The sequence below is a fragment of the Emydura macquarii genome, unplaced genomic scaffold, assembly GCF_026122565.2.
Source record: "Emydura macquarii macquarii isolate MOO-44397 ecotype Brisbane River unplaced genomic scaffold, CSIRO-AGI_Emac_v2 contig_1790, whole genome shotgun sequence".
NCBI lineage: Eukaryota > Metazoa > Chordata > Testudines > Chelidae > Emydura > Emydura macquarii.
The window spans coordinates 23260287-23279149 of record NW_027131927.1 but is presented as its reverse complement, the minus strand read 5'-3'; the positions used below and the strand labels follow the sequence as shown (position 1 = coordinate 23279149).

Here is an 18863-nt window from a genome sequence, read left to right as displayed (position 1 = left end):
TATACGGTAGTCATTACCACAGTATCTGAGTGCCTTCCACAAGTGCATTAAGCAATATGACTAACTTCTGTCATATGTTTATTCTCTCATCCTCTTCCCTGGGAAAAAGTGTATGTAGTGTAATATCTTATTTTGGTAAGATGTTTTTTGTTTGTTTGAGTTTGATAAATAGACATGTTGCTGTTTGTTTATGTTAGAGAAGGCAAGATCAAAGAAATGCATATTGCACTTGGAGCAGAATGTGGTGAAGTTTTGAGTGTGTGTGTGTGTGTGTGCACGCACACAAAAAACATAATGATTTCCCAGAAATCTAATTTAGGACCTATTCTTTGTTCCTTACCCATTCCTTATTCAAATCAAACTCTATTATTTTCAGCACTAACTTGGCATGATATTGGAAGGTTTTTACCAGTATCCTTTTCAGCTTAGCATAAGTGAACTACAGCTCTCAAGTGAGTTTACTATCATAACAATAAAACATTAAACAAAACATACACCTAGATAATATTTCAGCGATGACACTGAATATGCAAAATCACAGACAAAGGAGATCTGAGAAGGAAAGTTATATTCTGGTTTCAGGATGATTCCAGTGATACTAGTTTTATTGTACCCGGACTAGGTATTCTGTCTCTAATATCTTTTGTAGATGACATGCAACGGGCACTTGTTTATGTACAATCAATTGTAGATCTCTGAGTAATTTTGAATTTCCCTCTATTTAACAAAAATCACTGCTGGCTTTTATAAATGATGCTATATATAAAGGCCTAATCTCAATCATAAAGAGGTGTGCATTGCCCTGAAGGCAGCAAAATCTGAGGTTTATCCTAAACCTAAACAGTCTTCCACTGTTCCAAATAAGAATGAGAACTCTTGCCTGTAGAGAGATACTTCCAAATCTCTTTGCTTCCTTGCTTTCTTCCTAGTCTATAGTAAAATCCATCCTTTACCTTTAAACATCCTTTATGTTTAATAGGTCTTTTCTCTCTTTACACATATATTTTACACTGCTGTTGAAATTAATTACAAGTAATGATCTGTTCCACTGTTGTAAGTTCTCACTCCCTCTGTGTGTGTGGATTTCTTTTGCCTGTTATTCCTATGTCTTTCTCTGTCATTCTGATTAATCCAGAATACACCCAAATGGAGCTTTCAGACATCCCATTCACCCTTAAAACTAAACAATGTCCTTTTAAAATGTATAAATCCTATATTTGTAATCACTGCAGCGCTGCATATGATGCCATCCTTGACAGAAATGTGGCTATTAAGAAGCTCAGCCGACCATTTCAGAATCAAACACATGCCAAACGAGCTTACAGAGAACTGGTCCTCATGAAGTGTGTGAATCATAAAAATGTAAGTTTTCTTTTGGGGGTCAGACAGATGGTGTATGCTTGATTTGTTAGGGGAAAAGTCACATCCTTTCATGCTGTAATGAGATACTTTAATTTATGACTTCTGCTATTTTAAGGGCTAGATTCTGACCCACACTACACACTTGCGTATTGTAAGAACCCATGATATGTCCCTATGTGGGCTACCCTAACTTTGGGTCCTAGCACACATGAATAAATGTGACTACTCCTTTGCTTGTTCCTTCTCCAATGGAGGTTTGCAAAGAATGAATGGAGCTTTGGCTTCACCCTCTATTCACTGGTATTGGCCAGCAGAAAATTATTATCCTTTCAGGAGCATGGAGGAAGCAGGAAAGATATTGTAACTCAGTGCAGCATCTCTGAAACATGGTGCCTCCAGGGGCTACTTCTATGTTGGTGCAGTGTAAGCACACACCTTGCTCAGCGTTCTGTCTAAAGTCACAATCTAGCCCTCTATATTGGCATATGTGATTGTATTGTTCTTATGAAGATTCTCTTTATAAATAATCCTGTTAATAGCCTGTGGAGCACAATGGGAATCTGATATGCTTTTCCTCTGTCATGTAAAAAGCTATTACTAATTACTTAATTACCAACTGTTTGGATGGTTCGTACTGACGCGGTGTAACCAGAATCTCTGAAGCTACATGATGTTTTGTTTTATTTCTTATTAGCCTTAGAGTTGTTACTGAAATGAACAATGAAAGCAGAATTTTTAGTCTTTCTTAATTCTCCTTACCTCCACTTGCCTTGTGTATAAACATTTTCTTTAGAGAAGTCACTCTAATTTGTGAAAATCAAAGTGAGTTGTATTGGAATGGTCGTCATAAGGTTGTACATTAGTGATGCCTACATATGTATTCAGTGGTTGGAATGGTACATTTGATACAGTATAGTGTGGTTTGTGGCTACGGGGTACCCAAGGTTACCCCATCACATTGTTCAAATGTTTCTATTTTTTGCAAACTCACCAATCCTGTTATTGCCCTTATGCCATAATTGGCCAAACGCTGCTCAATTTACTCATGTGAGAAGTCCCAATTAAATCAGTGGAACTACTCGTGTGAGAAAAGCAAACAGCATTTGTCCTTTTATGTGTAGCATTGTATGCTGTCACTACAGGTTCTCAAGATCCAAGACTGGTATCTTGCTATGTCTGTGGACTGATTCTAGCACAATGGAATGATGATAGACAATGCACATTAGTTTCCATTGAGAGTGAATTCATAACAGTTCGTTACCTGTAAACCCTTTTCTCAGATCCTGAAATGACTCTTCCTCTCCACACAAACTGTGAATAAATGAGCTTGAGAAGCCTGATACATTGTGAGATTTGACACACTATTTCTCAATCATTAATTCACAGGGAGAGAAAGGAATTGGCTACATGTTTTTTCTTTCAATGAGGGGTAGCCCTGAAGTCACAACGAGTGGGGACTGGAAAGCTGTGCCATTTAAAGACTTGCTCTGAAAGGTGCAAACAGTAACTTACCACTAGTCTCCTGTTACTACCTTGTCGCTAGTGACTATTTGTTTGATCCTTTAATTTACAGATGAATAGTGTCCCTGACAGACACCTTAGAGAGCCCATCTAGAGTTATTTTACTGTTCTTTTCTAAATACTCAGCTATCCTTACATTTTCAAAGTGTTGTGCAGGGCTTTAGCTGTCTCATTCCCATTGGCTTGCTTGGAAACTGCATTGAGTTAGATCCTTGCACACCAGTTTGAAAATGCAGAGGTGAATGAGTTGTGCTTGGCACATAATGAGAGGCTGCATGGTGCATTATTATCCATGCTTCTTAATGTACTGGAAAGGGCAGAAGGCTACAAAGATGGGGTAGATTTGAAAAATAGACCATTACAAAAGTACTGTATATGATGCAATAGCTGCATCTCTATTACCTGCTCTTAAGTTTTAAGCTGTCTGTCGTTAAAGCTTTCAAAGGAAGATTTGAAGAGAGAGCTCTCAAAAATATTGAGAAAAAGGGAAAGAAGCAAGGACAGACAATGGAAGAAAGACCAAAGCACAGGGCAAAGAGGCAGAAAGAACAGGAAGAAAGGCCTAATTTTCTTTCTTTAAAAATATAAGCCCAGATGGTCAAATTTTGCCACTAGGAAAGCCTGCCACGGTGGGGGATAAAGACTCTGTAAGGTTCTGTTCATGAAGTTTCTTCAAAAGTCTTCCTTTTCATTTTCCCCACACACATGGAAAGGGAGGGAGCTCAATTCCCAAGCCACACAGCCCTCCGCCTCCAGCATGCACTGTTGCTTTGTCTGCCTCCCAGGCACTACCAACTCTCTGATTTCTGTCAGCAGGTTTTGCTATGGCTGTGGTTTCTGGAATCTCATTTTAAAAGACAGAGTAGTATGCAGGATACCAATGGCCAATTTCCAGAGTTCTCTGAGGTTCTCCTGTTTTGAGATGTATGTGTTACAGCAAGACAGCTGGGAATTGGATTTTTTTTAATGAAAGAGCATTTGTGCAAAAAATATTAAGAAATGTCAGTGAGAATGGAAAGTCCTGTGTTTGTGTTTGATAGGATTATCTTTGATTATTTCTCCCCTCACACACTCAGCCTTAATATAGCAGAAATAGCCATGATTTTACAAGGACTATCACATTTGTTTGAGTTGAGGCTGGAATTTGAACCTGCAACTCCAGAATTCACAAGACTAATTCCTTTAGCATTTTGGCTGGTTGCTGTCCATCACCAACTCCTCTCACACACACACTTTCAAATGCACCCTGAAAAATAATGGAGCTCTGAAAAATTGTTTTGAAATTTGCCAGCTGCTTGATAGCCACTGTAGCAGGACTTGTCAGTGCAAATTGAACAGTGAAAAACAGATGCTATTATTTAATACAGCAATCCTTCAAAATGTGATCAACTGCGTATGTTTTTCTTTTCTCTCCCTCCCTCTGTCTTATTCTGCTTTTCAGATTATCAGTTTATTAAATGTCTTCACACCACAGAAATCTCTGGAGGAGTTCCAGGATGTGTAAGTAACACAGGCAGTAATTAAACTAAGGTTATAGAGGGAGGTAAACCCTGGTACTGTATAGTGAATATAAAAATCCCAGTGTAATAGAAAGGATGAACTCCTCTATGAAGATGAAACTTTATATAGGATTTGAAAATGTAAGCTCTGTGTCAGTCTATTTTAGGTATTTATAAGGCAACCAGCACCTTTGTATCTAAGTGCTGGACTAGAATATGTGCAAAGCATGCTAATGACTGCTCTTGAGACAGGTTGTGTGTGTGTGCGCGTGCGTGCACATGCACACACACACAGGAATATGAGCATCTATGAGGGAGTATACTTTGTTCTTTTGTGTTACTGGTTTGCTCAGGAAATGGTGTTATATAACTCCCTCAGGTGTGTGGAGCTTCAAAATGTGGTGCTTCACTCTGAAATAATTTCCTTGAAAAAGGGACGGATGTGAAACTTTTTTTCCCTTTCATATTTATTGTGGAATAACCTTGACTGTGTAAAATTATCTGCCTCGGGAAACAGTGGCAGGACATGGAGAATTAATAGCTGCTCCACTGAACATTGTCTACAGCATGGGCTCTACTGCATTTAGTGAACTTGCCCTGAAGCAAATTTCAAATAGTCAGAAGTGTTGCTATTTTATGTCAGCTCAATAGCTTCTGCCTTTCAGTCTGTAACCTCTTGTTCCATATTGCAACTCACAAAAGGGAGAAGTTAATAGCATTGGTTGAAGTCAGGCAAGTGCTGTCCATGTATTTGTACAAAGATCTGCTGGTCCATTGCAATGATCTTGCTATCGCAGTCCTGTGCAGAGAATTGGTGAGGTGATCCTGTGATTAGAGATGAGCCTGAGCTGTGAAGCTCAGATATAAACTAGATCTACAGTCTTCCCAAAGTTTGAGGGCGTTCTGAACCGGTGTTCCAGTTAAGGTCCCATCTGTATTTAAGCATAAATACCCCCTAAGAACTGAGCTGATGGATTAAATATGTTAACCTATCACTTCTGGAGGACTGAGTAAAAATCTGATTGGCTATCACTGTTTTATTTAGCAAAAGCACATTGTACAGTCAGATTAGTTAATTGGTGTTGAAACCATATTGGATAACTCAATCTTATAAATGCTTCAAACAAGTTTATTTTGATAATATATATTTACTCTCCCCACTTCCTCCATCAGCCCAGTGATCCCTGGATGCAATTTTCTGATTACATTGTGATAGCCATTTCTTGTGAGGATTAAGGGCTGACAAAAGGCTCGTGGTTTGGTACAAATAACCCTTTCATGCTAGTGTTAGCATGTTTTTGTATCCTGCTAACCGTCTTGTGTGCCCATGTAGAACATCCATGTAGCTGTGGAATGTGCCAGGCAATCCCTGATATTCCAAGGATGTTGCTGGGACATTCTTAGAATGGTGGCAGTGTAGCAGGTGCAGTGAGAGACAAATCGCAGAACAGTTCAAGTAGCTCTGTGCTGGGGCTCAGGTGAATGGCAGTTCAAAATCTTCTCGTTACCATCTCACAACGGAAATAAAACAGAAGTAGACTATGGAGAGACAGAGAGAAGTGAATGTTGATTATTGCACAGAAGTTACTAGAAGCTCCCCACCTACGCAGGCAATAATTGTATTACTTTACTCTCCTATCTAGTTACCTGGTAATGGAATTGATGGATGCCAACTTGTGCCAGGTGATTCAAATGGAATTAGACCATGAGCGAATGTCTTACCTGCTGTACCAAATGCTGTGTGGGATCAAGCACCTTCACTCTGCGGGAATCATTCACAGGGTAAGGAGACTGCACTTTGACAGACAAAGTTCTTAAGGATCTTGGTCATGTCAACATGCAAACTTTGTAATTCAGTCACTTCATCAAGAAGTCTTCTCAATGTAAATATCTTATCTGTCAATAGCCAACATTTCTGGCAAGTTAGCTGCATGGTTGTATGTTAGGGATGAAGATGTTTGTCAGTTTAATAATCAAGTAAAACGGGAATGAGCCTTAGGTAGTGTAAGACACATAAGTGATTGATTTGTTGGAGCAGGTGGAGGAAACTGCACTTTCTCCTGAAACTGTGGCTAGCTACCTGCAGGTTGTGACAGTTTAAACTAATATAACACATAGTGCATTAAAATGCTATAAACTAATGGTGCACAAACTGTGGTCCAAGGATCATTTGGTGGAGTTCCATGGAGAACTGTCTGGTCATATGGAATTGGCTCTTTTCATTGTTTTCATTTGCTTAAATCCATTAAAGGACTGTTAGACATATGTTAAGAATGTCCCCAATATTACATTTCCACGTAAGCAATTGCTGTAGTTGCCACAGGAGTGAATGAGAAGATAGGTGGTCCGTGCAATTGTTGATAGTAGAGTAAATGGTCCATACAATTGTGAACAGGATGGGAGGAGGTCCAGCTGACCCTGAATACATGGGAAAATGTCCATGAAACAACCTCTCTCTTAAGATGTGGCCCACAGTATGAAAATAGCCTGGGAACCTCTGCTCAAAAAACAGTCATTTTTATGGCTTCTGAAGGGAAGGTAAGAAAGACTGATAAAATGATTTTAATGTTGGATGTTGCTTTATAATATATAAAGACCTCCTTTCCTAAAACATGCTTTATATAGAGAATGTAGCATGTTTCGCTGCTATAGTTGCCATAGTGTTCCAGGCAATGAATGGGTCAGGTTGTTTTTGTAAATAAAATATTCACATGGACCCGCATACATAGTTCATGATGGTTCTTTTATTGGAGCATAGTGGGCACTGTCCCACTCAGAATAAAGTGTAAGCAAAATAAATATTTCATTACCCTGATTCTGTAACCCTTTTAGAGCTATTAACAGCAGAATACTTCCATCATCCAGAGGAAAGTACTCATAGTTTCAAAGGCCAGAAGGGACCATTGTGATCATCTGCTTTGATCTCTTCTATAACACCGGCCATAGAACTCCCCCAAAATAATTCCTTTTGAACTACAGCATATCTTTAAAAAAAATCTTGATTTAAAAATTGTCACTGATGGAGAATCTACCATGACCCTTGGTAAATTGTTTCAGTGGTAAAAAATATATGCCTTATTTCCCGTTTGAATTAGTCTAATTTCAGCTTTCAACCATTGGGTCTAATTATATCATTGTGTGCTGGATTGAGAAGCCCATTATCAAAGATTTGTTCCTCATTTAAGTATTTGAGACTGTGATCAAGTCATTCCTCAGTCTTCTCTTTGTTAACGGAAATAGATGGAGCTTCTTGAGTCTTACCACTAAGACACACGTTTTCTAATTCTTTAATCATTCTCGTGACTGTTCTCTAAAAGTTCTCCAATTTAGCAACAGCTTTCTTGATGGATGCAAGCTACTTGAAGGCCCTGCACTATACCCCTATAGCATAGATTCCAATAGGGGGTGCCAACACAACAACAGGATAAAGAGACATGCCAAAAGGTGCCTTCCATGAAACACTGCACATGCAGCTATGGAGAAGCAAAGTGTTTAGGGGCCCACCCAAAAGCATTGATCCAGATCATAGATGGCCTTCATAGATGGCAGTCATGTCTGTTTTCATTTGTCTCTCTTGCAGGATTTAAAACCAAGTAATATTGTGGTAAAGTCTGACTGCACATTGAAGATTCTGGACTTTGGACTGGCCAGGACTGCAGGCACCAGCTTCATGATGACTCCCTATGTGGTGACACGTTATTACCGGGCACCAGAGGTCATCTTGGGAATGGGCTACAAGGAGAATGGTAGGGCTGTACTTCAATAGCAAAGACAATGTGGCCTGAAGGGGAAGGGCTACTTTTACAATTTACAGGCACCAGAAGAGGGAAATACTAGCAGTAAAAAACATCTTGAATTTAAAACCGAGGTGATGTTAGATCTGAATTTTCCCATTATTACATTATTATCGAACTGCAATAACTGATGGAACTTGTGATGCAGTTTACATTGAATTTAACCACACGGTATTGCAGGGTAACAACTTGTGATTGACCAGCACTCCTTTGCCTGACTGAGCAACTCAGGAAGCCCTTTCTGACTAAAGTGTGTGCCATAAAGGCTACTGTGACCAAGAAACAGTATGGGAACTGTTAGGGTTTTCAAATGGATGAAATAATCTAAAGGCAGCTCTTCTGAAGCTCAGACTTCTTTTAGTAAGGTGGAAAGAAGTGATGGGACCAAGCCAACATTTGGAATGCAAACATTCCCAAATGTTTCAAAGATCCAGATTCTAACAACCTGCTGCTAGGGTGTTCCAGATCTGAATTGTGCAGCTTGAGCCCATCTTTAGTGGAAAGAGAAGGGAGGAAGAGGAGGAAATTGAATTACTTTTCTGTTTTGCTTGTATGTAATCCCCCTAGCTATAGGGCTCTGCTGTGAAAAACCTACCAGTGGTGTGAGTATCTTTCTGTCCCTGGACAGGTTCTGGGATGCAGGTAGGTCTACCATATTACAGAGGAGCCAGTAAGAAAGAGTTCATTGTAGGAGAGAGGGAAAGCTTTACTGAATACATAGTTCTTGTTCTATTGCTGTCTAGGTGCTAGACAGACTGGGTTAGAAAGAAGAGTAGGAAATGTAGTGGAGAAAAAATCTTACCATACTATTTCTGCTGCCAAAGCAATCTCCCTGTTAGCTGAAGAGACCTTTACAATGACAAATGTAATGAGAACGTAGGAGAAGCTCAAAACTATTTTATTTTAAATTGGAGAATCCAATTAGTGTGCAATAGAATTTTAAGTAACAACATTCTGCAGTGGATAATGAGATTGTTTGTTCTTTTAGATAGATTTCTTTACCTCAATAACACAGGCATGCTCACAACATACCTGTAAGCTATTTCATTACGTGAATTACTGGTAGTATTCATGGATTCACAAAGCAGGTTTTAATAGTGTAGTTAGCAATTATGAAAAAATGAACATAAGTGCTAAATATGTTGCACTTTGGCTTCTGATAAACTGAGTGCCTCCAAAAATCTTAACTGGGATCAACATGCATGTTATCATTCCTCAATCCCAATATTTGGTTCTGTTTATTCCAAAATGAATTGCTCAGGCCTTCTGTGGTTCTCTCACAAAATGGGATTGTTGTTGTGTGTGTTGTCGTGTTTGACACAGCAGAGAAATTTCCCCTGATTTCATGCTGTAATAGTGGCACCCTGGCAAAGTTTGAGGTACTTTTGTGATCAAGTGCAAGACAGATTTGTGGAGGTACTCCGAATGTATGCAGCCCTCGAAGGGGCTGATCCAGTGCCCTAGAAGTTAATGGAGAGACTACCATTAATGTCAATGGGCAATGGATCAGGCTCAAAGTGAGCAAGGAGCATTTCTGTTTCAATTGAACAATAAAAAATAGGCAAACATTTAAAAAAATAAAATAAATTAAATTTGAAAACAATCAATAAAGGAAACACAGATCAGCAAATCTGAGGTGCTGATGTGCCCTTGGTCCTGATCCAATGAAGTGAATGGGGAAAATTGTTCTCTGTGCGGCTGCTCAGCTTGTGCTGCTGTATTATATTAGCTCCCCCCTTTTTTGCTCCCCCACTGTGTACACTGACTGTGGAGACTGTTCGCTGCTTTCATTTTCTCTCTGCACCTCGTTGACTAACGATGCAGTTTGCTGAATTTCCCATGGAAGGACTCAAAACCACCACAAAGAAGAAAAGTCTAACTCCCCCATCTCCAGGCATGCTTTAGCTGTCCTGTGCACCCAGTACCTCTATCCTCCTTTCCCAAATGAAACATTTCACCCTTATTTTGTTTTACCAACAACAAAAAGTTTTGGTTTGTTTGTTTTTATTTTGTTTTTTAAAGGAGAAAAAGGGAGAAGAAAAAGAGGAGAAACTGGTTGTACAGACCAAAACACTATCACAAAACAAGGATTCAAAGTTGGGAAAATATGGCAGTTTCTTTTTTTCCTTCTCCACGCTGTATCATCAAGTATCTGCTCCTCCCCACCCCCCGACCCCTTGGTAAAATTTCAAGGAAAAAAACCTCACCTAAACCAAACAAATGGGCAACAGTGCACATTGCATCCAGTACCTGAGGGCAGGATGGGAAGTATAGAAACCTTCATAGGCTATGCTGATATTCCCTTTGTGCAGTATTCTGTATTTCAGTACCTATACAGTACCCAGCATAGGCAGCATATGCCAGACTTTGTGTTCTTTTCCATAAGTAGGGCTGGATCCTGCAGCAGGAGTTTTGAATACTCAGTGACTATAGGATGGAGTCCAGACCTGCAATCCTTTCTTATGTCTCAGATGGGACAACTAGTGAGAGTAAGGGCTGCATGTTCAGACTCAATCCTGTAGTAATAAGCCCATAAGCCCAAGTGCAAAGTCAGAGGTGATCGTAGATGATCACTATTTTTTGTGCATAAGGATTTGGGGTTGCTTTTTTCTGCCATTGTATTTTTCCCACCCACTAAGTTCAGTTTATCCTTGCAAACCAAACATAGTTGTACATCTTTATTTATTATTACTTTCTGGCTAGCTTTGTCTCTTTTTAGCCTGTGGGTTCCACACAATCTCTGGGGCAGGATGAGGGTAAGATGAGAGTAGCTCCCCTTCGAATTCACGCCTTCCCTTTTCATGTATATTAGAAAGCATAGCGGTAAACCCTCTGCTGAACCCCCCCTGGATGGTTTTAACATAGATTAGACATGTTTTCAGCTGACCAGTTTCCAGCACATGAAACCTGCTGGTGAGTTCATTTGGTCCAGGTGCCTTTCTCATGTTGCCTGAACCAGAAAGACACTGTATTGACAAACCTCTGTTGGTTTTCATGTGAAAAAGGTGCATATTTTTATTTCTTAGTGTAAAAAAAGCTCTGACAATGCTGATATTTCAAATATTTTGCCAATTTTACTGAGCCTGATGGTGCTTTTATCTATTTACTTAATTTAGTGTTTGGTGGGAGGAGAAAAAATTGTACTATTCTGATCAACCTGCTCTTTTTCCCCTCCTTTAGGAGTGAAGTGTCTTAGTTAACTTTGCTTTTTTTCCCCCCCTTCTACACTTCCCTGTCTCTGCTGTTCTAGTGGATATATGGTCTGTGGGATGCATTATGGGAGAAATGGTTCGCCACAAAATCCTCTTTCCAGGAAGGGACTGTATCCTTGTGTCATTTGCTGCAACTTCACCTATTTATTTATTCCTCTTCTCCATCACATCCCCCCCTTAAACATATAATAAATATACCAGGACTGTAAGGATAGAAGCAAAAAATTGAATCTAAGAGGTACGAGTAATTTTGAGCAGGAAAAACCCAGTTAATGAAATGAACAAAAAACAAATAAAAATTAAAAACAGTTAAACGCTGAATTATTTCAATCTAATATTCTTCTTTTATTATCTTAAAATCTTAGTTCTCCTGTTTTATGCAAAAAAGTGTGTATGCCCTATTAACAAAGAATACAGAAAACAAATGGAATGATCACAAACTCGTTAGCTTTTCTTATTGATTATTGTTTCACAAACCCCCACCCCCCATCCTAGCCCATCTGATCCTGTAAATTTGTTTTTCTGCTTTACTGTTTTGGAAATGGTAACTTCATGATGTTTGTGGTGACATCATAATCTTTTGCTCACTAATGCATCATTGATCTGGATTCATCTCAATGCTGTATGGGCTCAAAGTTGAGTTGATACAACATTTTTTCTAACATTTTTTTACTTGCCAACTTTAAAACAACCGTATATCTGATGTGATCTCCAAATTTGCCTGAAATCGGATTCCCGTTGATTTTAAAATGGACTTTCCTTCACTTGCATGAGGTCTGTGTCCCTCTCTGTTTTGATAACATAAACTTGGATTATATTCTTTTTACCACCTTTGAGGTGGTGAAAGTAATATTAGAAAATGAAAACAAAAGAAGAGATGTGTACTTAGCTTTTGACTTGGCAAAGACTAAACCAGAGGATCTTCCTGGGGTATGTGAGAAGTGCAATAATGCAATAATATAACACATGTTCTGTTTTCAAAAGAAGGGGATTAATAATGGGAGGTTGTCAGAAAGACACCACAAAAATCTGGCATCAGAAGACATTGGCAGTTAGTATGAATAATAAACCTTTTTTTATAGGTCATGGACACTAATTATTTTTGCTGGCTCTCAAGTGATTCAGGGAGTGTTTAACAAAGTTACGTATGGATTTAATAATTGGATTTATGTGGGAGAAGTCCTATGGAAGGCAGTGATACATGGATGTTCAAATGGATTCGGTTGCAGGATGGGGACCTTACAAACGTCATATACGATTTTTCCCCACATGATTTCCAGTTGGGGAATAGTTATATTTGCAGTATCTCCTACTTGCAAAGGAGAAAATAACAAAGATATTAATGTCTGCCACTGTGTTATCCTTGATTAACGTAGACTGGAATGCCATAAGATGTGAAAACCTGTTTATAATTATTTTTAGTTGATTTTGGATTCTCTAAAAGATGCTGAGTGTTTCCCGTGAAGTACTGAGTACCCTCCATGCTCGTTGAAATCAATGGAAGTTGAGGGTGTAGAGCAACCATTCAGGTGCCATTAACAAAACTGTGTCCTTAGATCATTGTGGCGTTTCCAGTTTTATGGTGGTATCAAGGAGTTATTGTCAATTTTTATCAATTTCTGTTGCTCTTTTCTCTGACTTTTCTTAAGATGCACGATGCCTAATTCAACTATTTATCAAATATCAGGCCCAATCCAATAAATGTCCGTTGGTCAACAGGAGTGTTTCTCTTGAAGTCAGTCAATGAGAGATCAGATTCAGTATTTAGTTCATTAATCAACTGGAAAACAGCAAAAAATAATTGCAATTGAAAAATGTAATACCCTGGTTGATTGCAGCTCTTTTTTCATCAACAAATAGGATGTTACAGTCATGTCCTTCTGCTTATTTGTAAACGTTCCATTTAAAAAATGTAAACTCCAAACTTTTTTTTTAGCACGACTCTTACTGTTGTACTTCCATCTGGCTATGTCAAAGTCATTCTTAATAGTGTCTGATTGTTCTTTTGGGGGGGATAGTCAGAGAATATTTTAAAAAGAAATTTTTTCACCATCCAAATGTTCATTAAAATCATCTGAAGATATGAGAAAAAAGATAGTTGATTAATTGTATGAATCTTCACCCAAAGCCCAAGGCAGCCTGTGGTATAGTCCTACTGATTTAAATCATTGGAAATCCCCCCTTCCCCTCCTCCCAAAAGTTCATTTATTTCAACTCTTTCAAAGCTGGTATTAATCTTCCTAGCATGTTTGGGGGAGGGAGGGGAGGTTTTTGTCAGCGAGTTGGGGAGAAGGAGAAAAAATGCAGTGTATAAATTCATTCCCAAGATGATGATTTGTTAATCAGTCTTGAACCCAAGAACAATAAGAAGAATTTTCAGTGTCAAAAAGCCTGGACTGTGCAGTGTGTCTGAGTTATGTTTTTTCCCCTCCCCTGTTTGGTAACTGTTTGAATGGGCAGGTCCAGTCAACCTTCTCCATAGAGTAAGCCACTGAAAAGCACTTATGCAGCAACACGAAAGTCTTTCTGACAAATTTTTTCTTGCTTGGGTTTTTCTGATGACATTCAGTCCTCCAGCTTAAAGGGGTGTCTCCATACAGAAATATAAATCTTCATTCCTTTGTAATTGCTAAAGAGAATGGCTATTGTATTTGGTTGCTGTAGGTCCAGGGGGCAGACTCATTTGTAGTTTGGAACAGGAACCCTCAATTATACTGGCACAATAAACAAAAGATTCAAAGCTGCTGCCAAGTTTGAAGGAAAGGCTAGACAGCCCAAAGCAGAATAACCATTGAACTGGTCTATTAAAGCCTGCATGGAAATTTTAAAAAATGGAGGACAGATTGCAGATTAATTGATGTTTATTATTAATGAGCTGTTTGTAGGTGACTTAGTGAAAAGTCCTAAGTTCTACATAGGTGTCAAGGTAATATTCTCATCTCAATGACTATGTACGTATGCACGTGATTTCAGTTACTGCTAATAGAAGTTATGCATCAAAATGAGAATATAGCTCTCAGCTTTATTACCAAATGTTCTCAGAAGGGATAGTCAGTTAGTTGTTCTATTCATGATCAAAAATGAAAAGTTAAACAATATCTGAAAACGCCAACACTGAACACAATATTGAAATCTTCACTTGGGCATCTGAAATCAATGTGTTTTGCACACAGAGAGACTACACAATTGGGTCCTTCACATGTTCCCATTAAGTATAAGTCAACAGTTTTTTTGAAAAAATATCCACTAACTTGAGTCTTTCAGCTCCAGTGATGCTGAAAAGAATTTGCATATAACACCTGTTTAGTTCCTACTGTTGACTGTTTAGTTCCTAGTGTTCCTACTGTTGACTGTTTAGTTCCTATTGTTGACCTACTGTTGAAGTGGAAATTTCAAAGCAGCACATGAGAGGCTGTTTTTCCAGCTTGGTCAAAACTAGGAGATCACATGAGAGAGGTCAAAAGATGGATTTCTATTTCCAGCCTGATTTACAAACCAAAATGTTTCAGAAAATGTCTCTAGTCAAATCCTGAGGTTCTTTCTCAGTTCTTACTCAGGCATACTCCTAATGAAGTCAGTAGGAGTTTGCTTGAGAGAGGACTTAATTAAAAAAAAAAAAGAAAAAAAGAATAAGAACTTAATAAAAAAAAAAAAAAAAGAGAGTAAGGATCTTAGAATATAGCTAAGTCCAAACTCTTGGAAGCTGCCAAATCTAGACAGAACTTCCAAAACCTCTGGTGATTGCCAAACTCTAGCTTCAAGTCTGGCTAATACTGTCTACAAAATCTCATAAGATTTCATTTTAATAATAGGAAATTCACTTTGTGCATTATGTAATGGAGAGAAAACATGAAACATTATGTGAACTCAGTTATCTTTAAATGAGAAATTGGCTTAGAGAGATAAGACATGCTGAAACCCAGACTGATATCACACAGATGGACACCCATACTCAGTCTTTCAAGGATTCTTTGTTGAAATATTAATTCTCACTTGGATTTTTTTTATTTCCCCACTGTAGGAACATTTCTTTTCTATAGTAGAAAAGTAACACAATTTATTCCTGGCATAAAAATGGCTCTAGTTTGGAGACAGGGTGTGTGTCACAAAGATTCCTGAAGAAGATTGAAGCTAAAATATTATTGTAGTTATGAATTGCTGTATTGAAATAACATTAAAAAAAAGCATAGTCAAAAAAGAGAGAGAGAGAGGAAAGAAAACAAAGTTCCTGCCTTGAAAAGCTTATAATTTAAGACACGATGTAATTGAAGAAAAAGGATGAAGGTAACAATAATAGGAACATGAATTCAAACAGACTTATTATATATAGCTATAAACATAGAGAGCCAGATTTTCAAAAGTGACCAGCAACCACAACTATGGTCAGATTTTTCAGCACTTTTGCAAAGTTCCCAGGACCCAGCAGGTCCGACTGAGAATGAGAGTTAATAAGTGACGAACTCTTTGAAAATCTGGCCTATGAAGTATTTTTCTTTGGTGAATTTATCTGTTTGGTTGTGGATTGTAATTATATCTACTTCTTCAGGAATATACTTACAGAAAATACCACATACATTATAGTGATCAGTGCGATTTAAAAATACTGTTAGGAAAAGGAGTTGCCTTCCATAGTTCTTGAAAGATGCAGTGAGAAGTAAATGTGGCCACAGTTCTGTATTTAAATATTGAGTGAGACTTATGTAATTATAATTGGTTAGGGGAGTCAGGTTAGTGTTTTGAATGACAGCTTCTGATAAGCTTTTGTGTAAGAAATTATCTGTTCTTACATTCATTTGATGTAATTTCATGCTCAAAATTTATTGCTGCTATTTCCATTTGTTCACTGTAGTATTTTTCTTTTTTAATGCTTTCTTTTGTTTAAAAAATCAATAGCTCTGAGACTTCAGACAGAGGAGAGATGGAGAATTTCAAAATGGCTGGCATTGTTCTCAGAATTTGCTCATTTGGTGGGTGTTGACTTATCGTTTGGATTTTATCGATTTATTGGCAGAGTTGGCTTGAATATGCATCAGTTTGAATGTGTGTCCAGACACAAGCTTCCCCCTTGGATATAGGATTTTGGTTTGGACTCAATTTTTGGTTAGGGTGGGGATAGTTTGGGTTTCAGCAGTATTTTCTTCGTATGAGAGATCATCTGTCTCAAATAAATATCAATGTAATTTGCATTCCTGTAACTAAGGATGCTTGATCATTAATGTTTCCAGCTGGCTGCTTCTTATAAAACTGCTGATTCAAAGCAGTTGCCCTGCCTCAAAGCCTCCCTCTCCAATCAACCACTCAAGGCCCACCTGGAACAAAGCACTCCCAATTCACACTTTTCAAACAATCACAGACATACAGTCAACTGACAAACAGTCCCTGTAACTTGCATCAGTCAATCAATGCAGAAAAGGACCTGGGGGTTACAGTGGATAAAAAGCTAGATATGCAGCAGTGTGCCCTGGTTGCCAAGAAGGCTAATAGCATATTGGGCTGCATTAGTAGGAGAATTGCCAGCAGATCGAGGGAAGTGATTCTTTCCCTCTATTCGGCATTGGTAAGGCTGCATTTGGAGTATTGTGTCCAGTTTTGAGTCCCCCCCACTACAAAAAGGATGTAGACAAGTTGGAGAGAGTCCAGCGGTGGGCAACAAAAATGATTAGGGGGCTGGAGCACAAGACTTATGAGGAGGGGCTGAGGGAACTAGGCTTGTTTAGTCTGTAGAAGAGAAGAATGAGGGGGCATTTGATAGCAGCCTTTAACTACCTGAACGGAGGTTCCAGGGAGGATGGAGCTAGGCTGTTCTCAATGGTAGTAGATGACAGAACAAGGAGCAATGATCTCAAGTTGCAGTGGGGGAGGTCTAGGTTGGATATTAGGAAAAAGTTTTTCACCAGGAGAGTGGTGAAGCACTGGACTGGGTTACCTAGGGAGGTGATGGAATCTCCATCTTTAGAGGTTTTTAAGCTGTGGTTTGACAGAGCCATAGCTGGGATGATTTAGCTGAGGTTAGTCCTGCTTTGAGCAGGGGGTTGGACTAGATGACCTCCTGAGGTCCCTTCCAACTCTAATCTATGATTCTATGATTAATGCTCTTTTAACTTTTTGGGCTCAATATATGTATATTCCATACATGTTTAGTTGACAGTCAGTTACATGATATTCATACATGAGCAGACTCATAACCAAATCCCATGTGCAGTCCAAGGAAATGGTTTGTACAGATGGAAATCTCTGGATCTGAATTATCCCCAACAGCCTCATAAATGGCAGTAGAGAGGATCTATGGCTCCTTTTGCCACACCAGCCGTAGAGGTTTTTGGATAGTGGATCTATGTAATGGTGGCTCCAGCTGTCAGCAATGCACGCTTCCCTTGTCCCACTCCCCAAGACATTTCTGCACTGAAGCAGGCAGAACCCCTGGGAGCACATCTCTGAAGCACATAGTAGTCCAGGCCTGTGGGTGAATTCTCCATATCTTGCCTGCTCCCCTGCACAGCAGGCTCTCATCAAGGTAGTACATGAGAAAGAAACATATTAATCAGTTTCTTCCTTGATTCTCTAAGTTAGAATGAAGGGCATTTTTAAAAAAAAAAAAAAGTTTTCACATATCTGGTTGGGGTTTCTTTTGGGACAGGGGTATTATTTCTTTTTTTCTTTCAATTAGCGTTTACTTTGTGCCAGTACTGGATTTTAATTAGCCTTGGTGTTTTCACTGTGAGCTATTGCAAAGAAACATTCCAATAACAGCTTGTCTCTTCATGAGAATCAAATAATATGAATCTTAACAGGTCTTTTCTTGGCTTTCTCCTAAGGAGATTGGGGTTATCTCTTACCTTAGAGAAAGCAATTTCCCTATATAAACAGAGGAGACTTCATAAGTGGTGGTGTAAACCAGAAATGAGAGTAACTAACTAATTGCATTAACCGTAAAACTAAGCTGTCAAGAAATTGCATTCATCTGCAGTATTTAGGTGCTAGATATTTTTCAAGGCACCATAAAAACTATCACTACAATGCAAAGTGTCTGGTCTGCCTTTTAGTCATGGTCCCATGTTTAGAGTAGTGAGAGGATGTGCAGTCCACCAGCAGAAGCTCCAGGAGGCATTGTGGCTGAAGCAGGAGGTACATTTGGAGCTTTAGGAACACCAGTGCTCTACTCTTCAAAGGAGACCACATCCACTCCCGTCTGCACTGGCAAGCTCTCTCTCTCTCTCAATTTATGGTGAAATCTTGTCTTGTATTCTAATGTTGGTAATTAAGAGGCAGATTTTCAAACGTACTTAGGTATCTAAAGATGCAGATAGACACCTACTGGGATTTTCAGTCAATGGGAGTTGTTGCAGGGTCGATTGAAGAAAGATTTAGCCAGGTGGAGTGATAAGGAGCATTTATTTTGTTACAGCCTCTAAACCACTTGTTCCCCTTCACCACGTGTCTAACGAAGTGAGCCCTGAATTAACTATTTTACAACT

The 18863-nt window shown here is 38.8% G+C and overlaps 1 protein-coding gene across 1 annotated transcript in view; it reads left to right on the top strand.

Moving 5' to 3' along the window:
• MAPK10 (mitogen-activated protein kinase 10) overlaps positions 1 to 18863 on the top strand; it is a 314249-nt gene that overhangs the window by 224759 nt on the left and 70627 nt on the right. Inside the window, exons 7-10 of the mRNA XM_067557119.1 lie at positions 1233 to 1362; positions 4325 to 4383; positions 6026 to 6164; positions 7963 to 8128. Of these exons, the coding sequence (XP_067413220.1) occupies positions 1233 to 1362; positions 4325 to 4383; positions 6026 to 6164; positions 7963 to 8128 (494 nt within the window). The remainder of the gene's footprint in view (positions 1 to 1232; positions 1363 to 4324; positions 4384 to 6025; positions 6165 to 7962; positions 8129 to 18863) is intronic.